The sequence below is a fragment of the Pseudorca crassidens genome, chromosome 14 (genome assembly GCF_039906515.1).
Source record: "Pseudorca crassidens isolate mPseCra1 chromosome 14, mPseCra1.hap1, whole genome shotgun sequence".
NCBI lineage: Eukaryota > Metazoa > Chordata > Mammalia > Artiodactyla > Delphinidae > Pseudorca > Pseudorca crassidens.
This window is the reverse complement of record NC_090309.1, coordinates 31,434,264-31,447,633: the sequence shown is the minus strand read 5'-3', so window position 1 is coordinate 31,447,633 and position 13,370 is coordinate 31,434,264. Positions and strand designations below refer to the sequence as shown.

Here is a 13,370-nt window from a genome sequence, read left to right as displayed (position 1 = left end):
GGCAATACTCCAGACTCCTGGTCCTTCCTGTGTCTCAGGGATAGCCTAGACCCCCTCCCCTGCCCATCCAGCAGACATGGCAGGACTTCACTTTAGTAATTAAAAGACTTTTTAAAAAGCAGAATTGAATGAAAAAGTATGCCAGCTTTCCTGTCCGCTAGCCAGGCCGATGGCTCTTCTGGGCCTCAGTTTCTTCATATTCAGGATTTGATGACCTCAGAGGTCACTTCCACTTCTGATGTCCCGCTACTCTAAGCCGGGCTTTTCGGACCATCAGGCCACAAATAGGGCATGCCTGTCCACCAGGTGGCAGCAGGGAACACTCAGGAGGAAATGGGGAGCCACTTAGGTGTTGGGGAATCTACAAAAGGACAGAAGAAGCATGACCTCCTCCTGTCCCCATCTCCTGCCTGAGAGTAGAGTCCCATCCTTCAGGCCCCCAAACTTGGGTTGGTACTAACTCTGCCACTTCTCCTACCACACCCGCCATCCCTTCTAGTCTCCCTCAGAGTTTCTGTCATCCCAACGTTTTTAGCAGCTGCCATTTTCCTCCAGACTCCCCAACATGGTGTCACCTGTCACCAAGACCTCGGGCCCATCCCCCTTAGCACTCCTCTGTGAGGCCCGAGCATTCACGGTGTGCTCTCAACCAGGGTCTCAGAAAAGCCGGGTAGTGGCTGAGGCAGATCTCATCCTGGCAGGTACCTGGAGATGCCAGCTCCGTCCCTGAGCTTCCCAACACTTAGGATCATGCACTGTTGCCTGCGGACCCCCCACCTTTACTGCCCTGAGACTCCCCCTTGCCTCTGTCCACACTGCTCTTCCTCCCCCTCCGAGGGCCTGCACCACCCTCCTGCTTCACTGGTCCAGTAGGCCCACCCTCCACCCTCCATCCTCAACGCACCACCTGCCTCAAGGAAGAGCTCTGTGTCCACGCCAGGCAGGCGCCAGCTGACCTCCAGACTCCAGCCACGGCTGGGTGATCCGGTCTTGCCCGCTGTGCCCTCCACTCCCCCACCTCCTGGGGTTTTCAAAGCCTTATTTGCCAGGATGGAGTTCTTTGTGGTGTTCAGAAAAGGGAGCCCCAACCCTCCCACGTGGCGCCCCCCGGTGGCCGCTGGTTTACTCGAATTGTTACAGCTTTCGGTGAAGAGGGAAAGGAAGACTGGAAAGTGAGGCTCAAGAAGCGGCACAAGAAACTGAGGCGGGGCTCCTGCCTCTCAGACCCACCTCCTCCCGGCACCGAGCCAAACCACTGCATATAAACCAGGCTTTGCCCTCCGCCAGTGCTAGGGAAAGACACACACCCATGTTGCCAGAGCATCTTGCTCGGAGAGCTGAGAATTGCTCCGACCCCGAGCCAGCGGAAGCGGAGTTATTTATCTTTCAGGTTCACCGGCTGAATCAGCGTCCCCCTCATCTCCCCTCGCCACACCCTCTGCTGCCTCCTTTCTCCTCCCCCGCCCCGCCGGGGCAGACCCCGCTCACCGGGCTCTGCAGGATCATGGTGACACGCTTCTTCTTCTCCATCAGGTTGAAGTCCTGCCGCAGGTCCGCTGCACGGTTGCGAAGGCGCAGGTACTCGGGGTCGTCCTCGGAGAAACGATCGAAGTACTGCTGCCCCTGCGCGGACGGCGGGGAGGCGGCCTCGGGGACAGGCTCTTCACTCATTGTCCTGGTGGGTTTACAATCCACTCCTGGAATCCTGCAAAGAAAAAAGGAGGGTACTCCCAGTCGGGGTACGCGCCTCCTAAGGCAGAGGGCTTGGATTCGGGGAGATTCGCGGTGGGAGGCGGCTGTTCCCTGGAGGGTGTGAGCGGGGCAGCGGGTTGGAGGGCTGGGCACCGCGGCTGCCGGCCTGTAGGGCGTCCAACGAAGTGAAAATGTGTCACCGGCTCGGGGTCCCCCACCCTTCCCTGCCTGACCCGCCCGGCTTCGGCGGCCACACTCGGGTTCAAGTAGACGGGTCCTCCAGTACGAGCGCGACCTGCAAACCTCTGAGGGCATCTTGTGATGCTTATCTACACAGTGTAAAGCTATTCACTGGGAATTCGTACTTGATCTAAAATGTAAACCCTCTAAGAAGCCTCCTAAACACATTCGGTGGGAAATCCACAAAACTGAAAAGAGAACGGGTAACTTCTAAAAGGCGGGAAACGCTTTGAGCAGTGCTTTTCTTCACAACTTTGACTTTGCTCTCGCCTCTGCAAAAGAATTACTGGTGAATCGGATTCTGTAAAACATGTCTCACTGGAGAATCAGATTCTTATTCTAAGTTTAAAAGAGGTGTGCAATTTTTATTAATGGAAAATAAGTTTCTCCTAAACCCCAGTAAATAAATATTGAGAAACAGTGAAAGAATAAACACCGGGCTTCCTTGGTGGCGCAGTGGTTGAGAGTCCGCCTGCCGATGCAGGGGACGCGGGTTCGTGCCCCGGTCCGGGAAGATCCCACATGCCGCAGAGCGGCTGGGCCAGTGAGCCGTGGCCGCTGAGCCTGCGCGTCCGGAGCCTGTGCTCCGCAACGGGAGAGGCCACAACAGTGAGAGGCCCGCGTACCGCAAAAAAAAAAAAAAAGAATAAACACCGTTTGAAGGGCACCACATTGCTGGGCTGCCCAGAGGCCCGTATATCTTGACCTGGTCCCTGGGGAGGGCTAGGGCAGTGTTTGGAAAGTTGGTCTGGGGAAAAGCCACATGTTTTTTCTACTCAAGCAGGCTTTTTTAAGTGCCTGAACGAGGAATGAAGGAATGGCTTCTATGGCCATATTGGAGCCCTTCTGAAGAAGGAGGCTGCCATTCAGCCTCTGCTTCCCAGCTGTGAGACTCTGGCCATGACAGCCTCCCTCTGTATCAGCACTGCTAGGCCCTCAGATCTGGGTTGTGCCCCTTCAACATCCAGAGGGCGTGGAGGCTTACAGAGCTTCAGCCTTCTCCCAGTTGGCTGAGCCCCTTCTCAGCAAAAGAAGGCAAGTGACTGGGCTTCCCTGGTGGCGCAGTGGTTGGGAGTCCGCCTGCTGATGCAGGGGATGCGGGTTTGGGCCCCGGTCCAGGAAGATCCCACATGCCGCGGAGCGGCTGGGCCCGTGAGCCAGGGACACTGAGCCTGCGCGTCCGGAGCCTGTGCTCCGCAACGGGAGAGGCCGCAGCAGTGAGAGGCCCGTGTACCGCAAAAAAAAAGAAAAGAAGGCAAGTGCCTTGACTGAACAATAATTAGTTTTTGAACACAAGTACGGAGATACCAACGAAAGAGCTTTACCTGGGGTCAGGGCACCTGGCTTTCATCCTTAACCTGACCCTCCCTCACTTTGCCTCTGGGGTCTCCCATTCCAGAAGGAGATGGAGCCTCTCTTGTTCTCTCAGAGCAGCTGCTGGCCTCCCCAGATCTGATCTGCTCCAACCCCTCAGCTGATCCTGTTAGCCCAAGCCTTAGCCTTCATTCCAGCCAACAGCTCATTACGAAAGAGGCCTTGCTGACAACCAGGAAAACATATTCTTGTTGTCCATGAGCTGTCTGTGATCTCTTCTTCCAGCTTCTGTCAGCACTTTACCCTCCACCTTATAGCTCCTCTGAGTGGGGTGGGCATGAGAAGTGGGAGTGCATCCCATCAGCCCAGAACACTCAGGTGACTGACTGATTGATTGATTTTATTATTATTATTTGCATTCTCCTTTGGAGAAGGCAAGTAACAAGTTCAAGGGAAGACACATGGACAAGGTCCTTCGAGGGTCAGCTGAAGTTCTGAACCCTCGGCCTGGAGCAGGGATCTCAATATTGGGTGCACGTTGGAATCATCTGGAGAACTTTGAAAAATACTGATATCAGAGATTCTAATATTATTAGTCCAGGGTGTGACCTCATCATCAGGATTTTTAAAAGTTCTCTGGGTGATTCTAATGGGAAGCCGGGTTGAAATACCACTGGCTAGATGTCAGTTGCTGTATCATGCAACAGAAGGCATCCATTCCAGGTGCTGGCCATTTCTAGCAAGACTGCCAAGGTGGCACTGCCTCCCATGGCTGTCCAGGCCTCCTCCTCCCACTGTATTCACCAGCTGCCACCACACACCTGACCTGGGGCAGCAAGAGGGCTCCAAGTGCCACCACCACCTGCTTTTACAAGTTTACAAAACCATGACATCTGATCTTAATTCCGTCACTAATTAGTCAGCTCCTTGTGAAAGCCCTCACCAGATCTCCCCCAGTTAGCACCACCCTTACCAGCCATGTCGATGGGATGGAGGATGGAGAAGGGAAGAAGGAGTCACCTTGCAGTGGCAGCCAAAAACAAACAAACCAATGGTCTCTAAGGAAATATTTTGAGACATATTTGGCAGGTTGCTAACGTGTTTGAGGTTGTACTTAGTGACATGTAGAGGCAGATTCTTCGTCTAAGTGAAGAGTGATTGAGTCCATCAGGGATGTTTCTGGTTGAATTAGCTCTGGACTAAAGTCAGCATCTGCAATGTTGCCCCGGTTCTGACATTCTCTAGTTCATGGACTTGGGCGAGTAATTTCCCTCTTTGGGTGTCACTTTGTCCATTCCTAAATTGGGGAGTGGACAGAATGGACCTCTGGGGCCCCTTCCAGTTCTGACACTATATGGAGAGAGACAGACTCATGTAGAAAAGGCAGAAGGATGGAGGATCTAGGTTTCCTGGAGCAAGAGACCTTCTTCCTGCATCTCCCCAGTTCCTCTTCCTCAAGCCAAATGCTGAAAGAGAAACATCTGCAAAGAGCACATATGACCTACTGACTGTTACCTTGTGGTTTCAAGTCTATCCCATGCACATGGGATGAGTTAAGAATACTTCACCCGCATCGTGCTCCCAAACAGCTTCATCTCTGGAACTTGGGAAGAGAGAAGAGACCGCAAGGTCAAACATAATGGGAATGCATTGGAGCCATGCAGACATGGGGTCACCACCCAGATTCTTCTGGGAAGACACCGCTGCAGACCAAAATTCTTCCAGAGGCATCGCCCCCCTGCATTCGTCCCCTTTAATTCTCTTGGGCACCTTCACACCCCCGAATCTTTGATGTTATTTTTAAAATAGCAACAAGCAACCCCCCAATGGATACACTGGATGTGGGCGTGGAGATCCCTGTGCCCCTCACAACGCCAAACCCCACTAGCTCCAGAACCACCTGAGCTGTCAGCTTCTCTGGGACCAGCACAGCCTGGTACTGAACCCTCCTGGACTAAATCCTTTTCATCCAGGCAGGAAAAAGCTGGTCCTCTCTCTTCCCTTTGGAGTGGCTGCACTTCCCAGGAATCAGGCTGTGAAGTCTCTGAAGTAGCTCTGGCCCACGAAGCATGAGGAACGAAGACCTTCCAGGCCCGATGTACAGGAACCTCCAGGCCTGCCTTCACTCGTTAGAGCCCAGCCCCACAGGGCTGCTCCAGAGGTGCTCCGATGGGGGAGGGGGTAGAAAATGGAAGCCCTGACTCCCTCTCCACGACAGCTGGGGCCTGGGCAAACTCTTCGGTTTTGTGAACCAAAGGCATTCTTCTGTGCTCCTTCTTTCCCTTCCCAAAATGTTGGGAGGTGGTCAAAGTTGTGTGCAGCACAGCTTAGTGGTTAAAACCAAGGACTCTGGAACCAGACCATGAGTTCAAATCTTAGCTATGCCCCTTATTAGCTGTGTGATCTTGGGCAAGTTACCTAACCTCTCTGTGCCTCAGTTTCCCCATATATTAAACAGGGATTGCAACTATTTAACTTCTCTTTAGGTTGTTGTGAGGATTGGGTGAATTAATGTATGTGAAGTAGTTCAAAAAGCTCCTGGTGCATAGCAAGTGCTATCAGCATTTGCTCTTATTGTGTGTCATTTAGGGGCTAGAATCATCGTAGCATGAGGAACTCGAGTAATGAGAGGCTTATGATTCAATTGTAAACAGGTGCACACCAAATAACTGTAATTATATGTTTTAGTCCCCAAACTAATTCAATCTCGAACTATATTAACAAAAAGAAAATCCAGAAAGAGACTGACGAGAATGCCTCGTTCTCTGACCAGATAGCGGGAACATGTCAACTGGGAGATCACAAAGGAAAAGCAGGGTGCTAAAGATCACAGGATACCGGTGATTGTGAGGCCAGGTGCGGCGTCATAAAGAATAGAAGGGGCCTCTGGCCCCAGTTCCTGGCACAGAGCTTCAAAAACACATGGGATTTCTAAAACGTCCAAAAGACATTAGGAGTGTCTTTTCTTAGTCATCGTGAGCCCCTTTCACCAAGTCTGAGTTTTTATGCAAATGTGGTGACTTATGGTGGGCACTTAGATATTTCAAGGGAGGGACTGGCCACTGAGAAAGACCAAGCACATGATTAGAAGGTTGGAACTTCACCCCCATCCCAACCACAGAGTGAGGAGGGGAGAGGGGCTGGGGATTGCATTCAATCAAGTGGCAAATGATTGAATCAGTTGTGCCTGGTAATAATGCACACCGCCTTTAAAGAACCCTGGACAGTGAGGCCAGGGGGAGCTTCCTGGTTGGTGAGCACATTGCTGGGCTGGATGGGGGCGTGGAAGCTCTGCACCACGCCCTCCACCCCCAGACCCTACCCTGCTTTTGTCTGGCTATTCCTGAGTTGGATCTTTTATAATAAAACTGCAATTGCAGTTATAGTGCTTTCAGTGAGTTCGGTGAGTTATTCTAGGGAATTATAGAAACTGAAAGGGAGGTTGTGGGAACCCCCAAATTTACAGTCAAGTTGGTCGGAAGTGCAGATGGCCTGGGGTTCACACCTGTAGCTGGCCTCTGAAGAGGGCGGAGCCTTGTTCATGACTTTGCCTTTTCTTACGTGCCCTTTTAACTCAGGGTAGTGTCAGAACTGGGTTGAATTGCAGGACATTCAATTGGTGTCAGAGAATTGGTGATGGAATAACACCAAGCAACTTCTATTTGTGATTTATTTTCATTCCCAGGACCACTCTATGAGGCAGACATTATTGTCCCAGCTTTACAGATTAAAAAAAACTGAATCAGAGAGGTTAACTAACTTGCTGAAGATCACACAGGTTAATAGTGGAGTCAGGATTTCAACCAGGCCTGTCTCTGGCCCCAGATCCTGCATTCCTCCACTCCAATTGTCCCTAAGTATCTGCTGGACTGCCATGTGGAAGAGGGATTAGGCTGATTCCTTAGAGCCTCGGGGGCCAGAACCAGGAAGCAAGTGGTTACTGCAGGCAGGCAGGCAGGCAGATTCTAGCCAAGGGTGCGAGGGTGAGCCTTCCACCAGCAGGAGCTGCTCAGTAACGAGAAGGTGGAACAGGCTGCCTCGTTAGGTGGTGAGCTCTCTCCTTGGAGTCAGGGTGACTACAGGATGCTATAATGGGGCTTCTGCCCTGCTTGGGGTTGGACCGGTGACCTCTAAGGTCCTTCTGATTCCATGGTAGCTCCTTTGCTTATTGAAGTGTAGTTGATTTACAATGTTATGCCCATCTCTGCTGTACAGCAAAATGACTCAGTTTTAGACATATATACATTCTTTTTTAATATTCTTTTCCATTATGATTTATCCCAGGAGATTGGATATAGTTCCCTGTGCTATATATTAGGACCTTGTTGTTTATCCGTTCTAAATGTAATAGTTTTCATCTGCTCACCCCAAACTCCCAGTCCACTCCTCTCCCTCCCTCCTCCCCCTTGGTAACCACAAGTCTGATCTCTACATGTCTGTGAGTCTGTTTCTGTTTTGTAGATGAGTTCATTTGTACCATATTTTAGATTCCATATATAAGTGATAGCATATGGTATTTGTCTTTCTCTTTCTGACTTACTTCACTTAGCATGATAATCTCTAGTTGCACATGGTAGCTCTGGAGTCAGCAGGATCGGGGCAGTTCATGGCGATGACCTGAGTGTCTGGAAGCTCATCCTGGTGAGATGGACCCAATCAAAAAGTGTGTCTCACCCCCCCATCACCACTGAAAACTACCAACTAATTACCAGGAGGCTGGAGCAGCCTTGCCCCAGGCTGCCTCTTCTCAGCGCTCAGCCTGCACACTCCGTTCCACTCCCAGGGTCACCGATTGCATCTACAGGATCTCAAGCATCCGGGTAGAAACTGGAAGACACAAAACACAACAGATATCAGGGTGTTGTCTGCACCACCATGACTCTTCACCCTGTTTCTGCAGCACCATTAGTTCGCTGATTTATTTTAAGGACTGCTGGGAAATGCTTGAAAATGAACTGAAGCTGAATTTTTTATTTTAAAAGTAAATTGTGTCTACAAAAAGGTAAAGAAAGCTTCATTATCTTTACAATCAGGATCAAAATTCCTTTCAAAGAGAGGAATTGGGAAATCCCTTTGCTGGGTGTTGGCCAAGGGAGCCCAGAGGAGGGCGGCTGCTCTGTCCGGTGCAGGGAGCAGAATGTGGAACTCCGCGCAAGCCCAGAAAGCACACGCTGCTGGGCTAGAAGGGATTGGCCCCTTCCTGACACCCCCCAGAATACGTCACTAACAGCTACCAAACTCACAGATGCTGGTGTGACTGATTTTTGGATGCAGCCCAAAGAGGCAGAAGAAGCCCAAAGAATCTCAAACCCCAGGAAAGTGGGAGGGTTTCGAAGTTACACAGACCATGAATTGGTGGATTCAAGACAATGTCACCTACTGTTCAAGGGGAAGAAAGGCCCCAGCTAATACCTGGGTAACAGGTCATAAAGTACTACTGAAGGAGGAATGTAAAGTTCTTAATGTCTTATTAACAAGGGCGAGCTACTAGTCCAAAACTCCTGGGGACCAAGGTCATCAAAGAGTTAATCAAAATGCTTTAGAATAAAAGACAAGTGATAGGGTTTTTGTTTGTTTTTTTTCACTTGGGTGCCTGTTATTTAGACCCAGGGATGCTTGTCTCACCCGGAGCCAGTGTCCCATCCCCACTCCCACACCCACCCCCTCCATGGCTCTGAGGGCCTGGCCCTGCCTGTCCTGCCTCACCAGCAGCTCAGCTCCACCCCAGACCCCATACTGCCCAGAGAGCAGCACTTGGGAAGACTAGTCTCACCCAGGAGGGGCAAGGAGAATTCGTCTCAGCAGGTCCAGTGTGTGTGAGGGAAACCAAGATGCTGCGTGGCCCCTGAGGCACCGCTGCCTTCTCAGCCCTGCTGGGCACTCGGGGCTCAGCATTCCAGTGCTGAGAGGGCCCCTGAGCTCAGTCCCAATGGTCATGCCTCTAGCTAGGGACCTGGCAGTCGCTTTCAAAAGCTCTTCTCTATGCTCTATGTGTGCAGCTGCCAGCTGGGGCTCCCCTCCCGTGGGCCTCATTTTTAGCTAGAACAGAGTCACTGCCACCACTTAATGCTGCTTCTGTCCACTGCCTACCAATATGGGAGCCCCCCCTGGGGGGGTTTGCTGACATACCTCTGGATGCCCTGCTTTCTATGGGTGGCCACTGACCCGCCTTAAAGACCAATCCTGCAGCCAGATAAGTTGTCTTACACGAATCTCTAGCTCCCTCCCCTTCACCGACAGCCCCTGCCACAGAGATGTGAGGTTGTCCCGTCCCTGTTAAGGCTTGGATTTTCAGAGTCTGAGCTATTTCTTGTGTCCACGGAGAGAATTAAACTTTTGTCCCCAGAAGGAACCTATGCCATTCAGGTAGGAAGAGAGACATCTGTCCCACAGAGAAGTATACACTGAATGCTGAATAATTCCTTCCTGATCTCCATCAGTGTTGAAATTCTACCATTAGTGTTCCATTCCTTGGGTTATAGCATTAATCCCTGATTACAATGAAAATAGCCCTGAGAGGTATTGTAGGCAAAGGCATTATTTTAAACATTCTCCTGTGTTACCAACTCGGTCAAATCTCTGATTGCAGTCAGGCTGGGCAGGGCCAGGAAAGGTACCAGATCAGCAAAAGAGGTCTGATGCCAGGGTCACTCAGGAGGGTCCAGCACCAGCTGCGGTCCTGGGTGAGCCTCGGGGGATCCTGGCCTGACAGAACCCTCTGAGCTGTGCCTGCTGTGGTTTTGAGGCCAGGATCATGATACACTGAGTCCTTGGCTTCCCCAGCACGTGCTTCAAGAGGCGAGCTCACCCAAGCTTCCAGCCACCTAGGCCCCGTGGGCAGAGCTGAGAAGCAAGGGGTGCCCCATGTAGTGAGAATGCCAGACCCCTCCACCCCGGGGCCACCTGCTCGCTACTCTCAGTGCACAACCAAGCCGTCTGGAAGGCAGGAGTTGGGACACGAGATTTCAGCCCTAGCCGGCTGCTCACTAGACTGTGGCCTTTGCCCACCTGTATGTCCCACAGCCACCTTGAAAATGACCCGTCGGAGCAGACCATCACTCTGGCCAACCCTGCACCAGAGCCTCCTTCCTCCAGCCAGCGTCTCCTTCCTGCCCCCCACCCAGCTGGCCACCCACCAAGGGCCCCAGAAGGCAGCCTTGTCTCCTCCCTCTTCATGCCCTGTGGACCTACTCTGTCACCAAATTCTCTGGTTTTGTGTCCTAAATATCTCCCCACCCAGAGTACCACGCCCCGAATCAAGCCAGTGTCATCCCCATCCCTTTCACGGTCTCTGCCTAGCCTTTCCTCTCTCATACCCTCCAGCCAATCAGTAGCCAGAGTCACTATAATGCAAATCTGGCTCATGTCCGTCATTGCCCTGTATCCCCCCCCCCCCCCGCAATCCACGCAACTCATCCATGGCTCCCCGCCACCTGAGGCGGCGTTCCTGCACCTTTTTTTCTAATTTCTGCTCCTCTATCCAAAATTTAGTCAAATTTAGACTGTATTACAAGAGCGACAGCTATCCTTTTTATATTTATCAAATAAAATGTTAACTCTGATTTTGCTCTTTTAAACCAAATGTGTGGCCCATGTAGGAAATTCAAACCAGCCCATTCCCGACCAGGGCACCGGGGATCATGTCTTTCTCCCTCTGGCCACTCCCTTCCTCTTGAGGACGGCACCCTGCAGAATGAAGTCCCTCTCAGCTGGTACACAAAGCCCCATGGGCCTCCCAGTGCCTGCCCCCACCCTCCCTGCCTACCACTGGTGCTCTGGGGGCTATTCCCAGGACCCAGAAGGCACCAGGCTGGTCCCCGTCTTTGTCCTTGCTGGTCTCTTCCTGGAGCACGCTTTCTTCTTTGCCATCATCTCCCTTCGGCTCAGGTTGTCCTCTCCTCCCAGAAGCCTTCCCTCCACACCCCTGTCCCTTACGCTCTCCTATCACCGTTACCCTCCTCTTTCATTCCACTTATAATCCGACAGCAACAATCTATTACCATGAGCTCCTAGCAGGCAGGGCCTGTGTCTTTGCCATTTCTCTATTCCTTGTGTTGCTATAGGGCCTGGTGCCAGGTAGGTGCTGAATAAATGTTATTTGAACTAAAACTCAACTAACGGTGAATTGGGAGGAGTTAGGATGGCAGAGCAGCACCGTCCAGGCCCTGGGGTCCCAGAGGTGAGTAAGGCCCTAGGGGAGTCCAGGGAACAGCGTGGGGAGACAGACCCCTGAGCAGCCCATTTCAGAGTAAGCTGATAATGGGGCGTGCGTGGCAGGCACCCTAGAGACTAAATCACCTCCTCTAAAATAACATGTTCTTTTGTTATGTAACCCAAATGGCTGGGCCTGCTCTGGCAGCCGTTCTTCTTGCCTATTTCGAGACAGAATTCCAGTAATTGATTGGAACTCTGACAAAGCCAACTCCACAATATAGCAGCAATTGTGGCCACACGGAGGAGAAGGTAATAGACACCCTTGGCTCAGCCCCGCCCCCTTATCCATCCCTCTCACCTCATCCCTCCAGTAGCTCCTCCTCTGCCCCAACCCCCAACACAGGACCCTCAGCTGCCCGCTCAGGGGAGCCCTGGAACTCCCTCTGGGCATCTCCAGTTTGCACGCTCACACTCTTGAGACTGCTCAGCGAAGACTCTGCTGGGATCCACCCTCCTAGGAGGGCAGCCGGGGATCACCAATCATGAACGACGCTCCCTGTCACAGGTCATTTTCTTCCCTGTCCCACTGAAGACCGCGTGTGTGTCACCAGTGGAGTATGAAATCACCTTTCTGCGGGTCGTTCCTTGTAGCTACAAAAGGAACAGAAGGCCGCGAAGAGGATGCTCAAGTTGCCTGACTTTCGGTTAAAGTCTGTTTCAGCCCCGTGAGCCCACAACGGAGCCGAGTGCCCGTCTCCTGCCACTTCAGTGGGAGGTGTCCCGACGGGAGCCGGCAGTCTGTATCACACGCACCCCAAGCCCGAAGCAGAAAGACGTGGCAAGGGGTCCTTGCGCAGATGCTCCCGCTGCTGCCGTGGGCACGGCCACCCCCTGGGTGGTGCCAACCTCTGAAGCCCCAGGTCCCCAGCCCCACAGGTCAGCTCCAGACAAGGACAGCACGGCATTTGCTTCAAGCCCGAGACTTAAAGTCAGAGCCCAAACTCACCGATCCCTGAATGAAACTTCCAGAAGTGAGGGAGGAGCTGGCCAAGGCCCTGCTGCTGTTACTTTGCAGAGTAAATGGAGACCGTTGAACAAGGGACCGGACCACACCCTGCCTGGTCTGTTCAGATAAAGAGGAAGCTCATGCCCCTGGGTGGTGGGATTACGGCTGGAGTTTATCAACAGCTTCTTCACGTACTTCTGAATTCTCCACGGTTCTGCATAAGGCATTAACTGCTGTGACCACTTAGGATGAAAAGTGTTTCAAAGAAGAAAGGGCAAAGGAGGAAGGAGAGAGTCTCCCTCTGTCCATCTCCGGAGACCCCCTTGGCTGGAAGAATCCTTGAACCCCCTGACTGCTGCAGGCCTAAGAAGGAAGACATTATCCAATCCAAAAAATTGGGGCTGTTAAACCCAAATAGGTATTGGAGCCGTGCCCAGCCCTTCTCATCAGTGCTGCGGTGAAGGGCCCATCATCCTGGTTTTCAGGTGAGGAAACTGAGGCTCAGGAAATGGAGTGACTTGATCAGGACCACAGAGCTATTGGGAATCATCGCATTACCGAGCGATACATACATAGATCATTACAACACCGGGGGTGGGGGACAGTGCTCCAGTACAGGCTCGTGAACCATGGGGTTCCAGGGGGGTCTCAAGCTTGATGAGCCAGCATGAGCTCTAACACACTTGCCAGGTATCCCTGCCACCAGTCACCAAACCACGCGGACCTCATGCGTTCAGTGAAATGAAAGGAAGGGGGATTCAGGAAACCCTGGTGATGCAGAGACAATCCTGAACCAGCAGGATGGCTGGGCTCAGCCTTCAAATACTCAGTCCTTTCAGTGAGGAGGTCAGCCAAACTTGCACACTACGTGGATGAAAGATCATCCAAAGGCCCGTCTAATTGAACTGACACGTCCTCTGATTCACTGTTCCACACCTCAGGCTGTCCTAGAATCCAATCACAG

At 52.1% G+C, this 13,370-nt stretch overlaps 1 protein-coding gene across 3 annotated transcripts in view; it reads right to left on the bottom strand.

Annotated features, from left to right (window-relative positions):
- ADD2 (adducin 2) overlaps positions 1-13,370 on the bottom strand; it is a 109,400-nt gene that overhangs the window by 40,204 nt on the left and 55,826 nt on the right. For all 3 annotated transcript variants that reach the window (XM_067704780.1, XM_067704779.1, XM_067704781.1), the window contains exons 2-3: positions 7,956-8,073; positions 1,489-1,705 (exon numbers count right to left, since the gene is read on the bottom strand). In XM_067704780.1, the coding sequence (XP_067560881.1) occupies positions 1,489-1,671 (183 nt within the window). In that variant the 5' untranslated portion in view covers positions 1,672-1,705; positions 7,956-8,073. The remainder of the gene's footprint in view (positions 1-1,488; positions 1,706-7,955; positions 8,074-13,370) is intronic.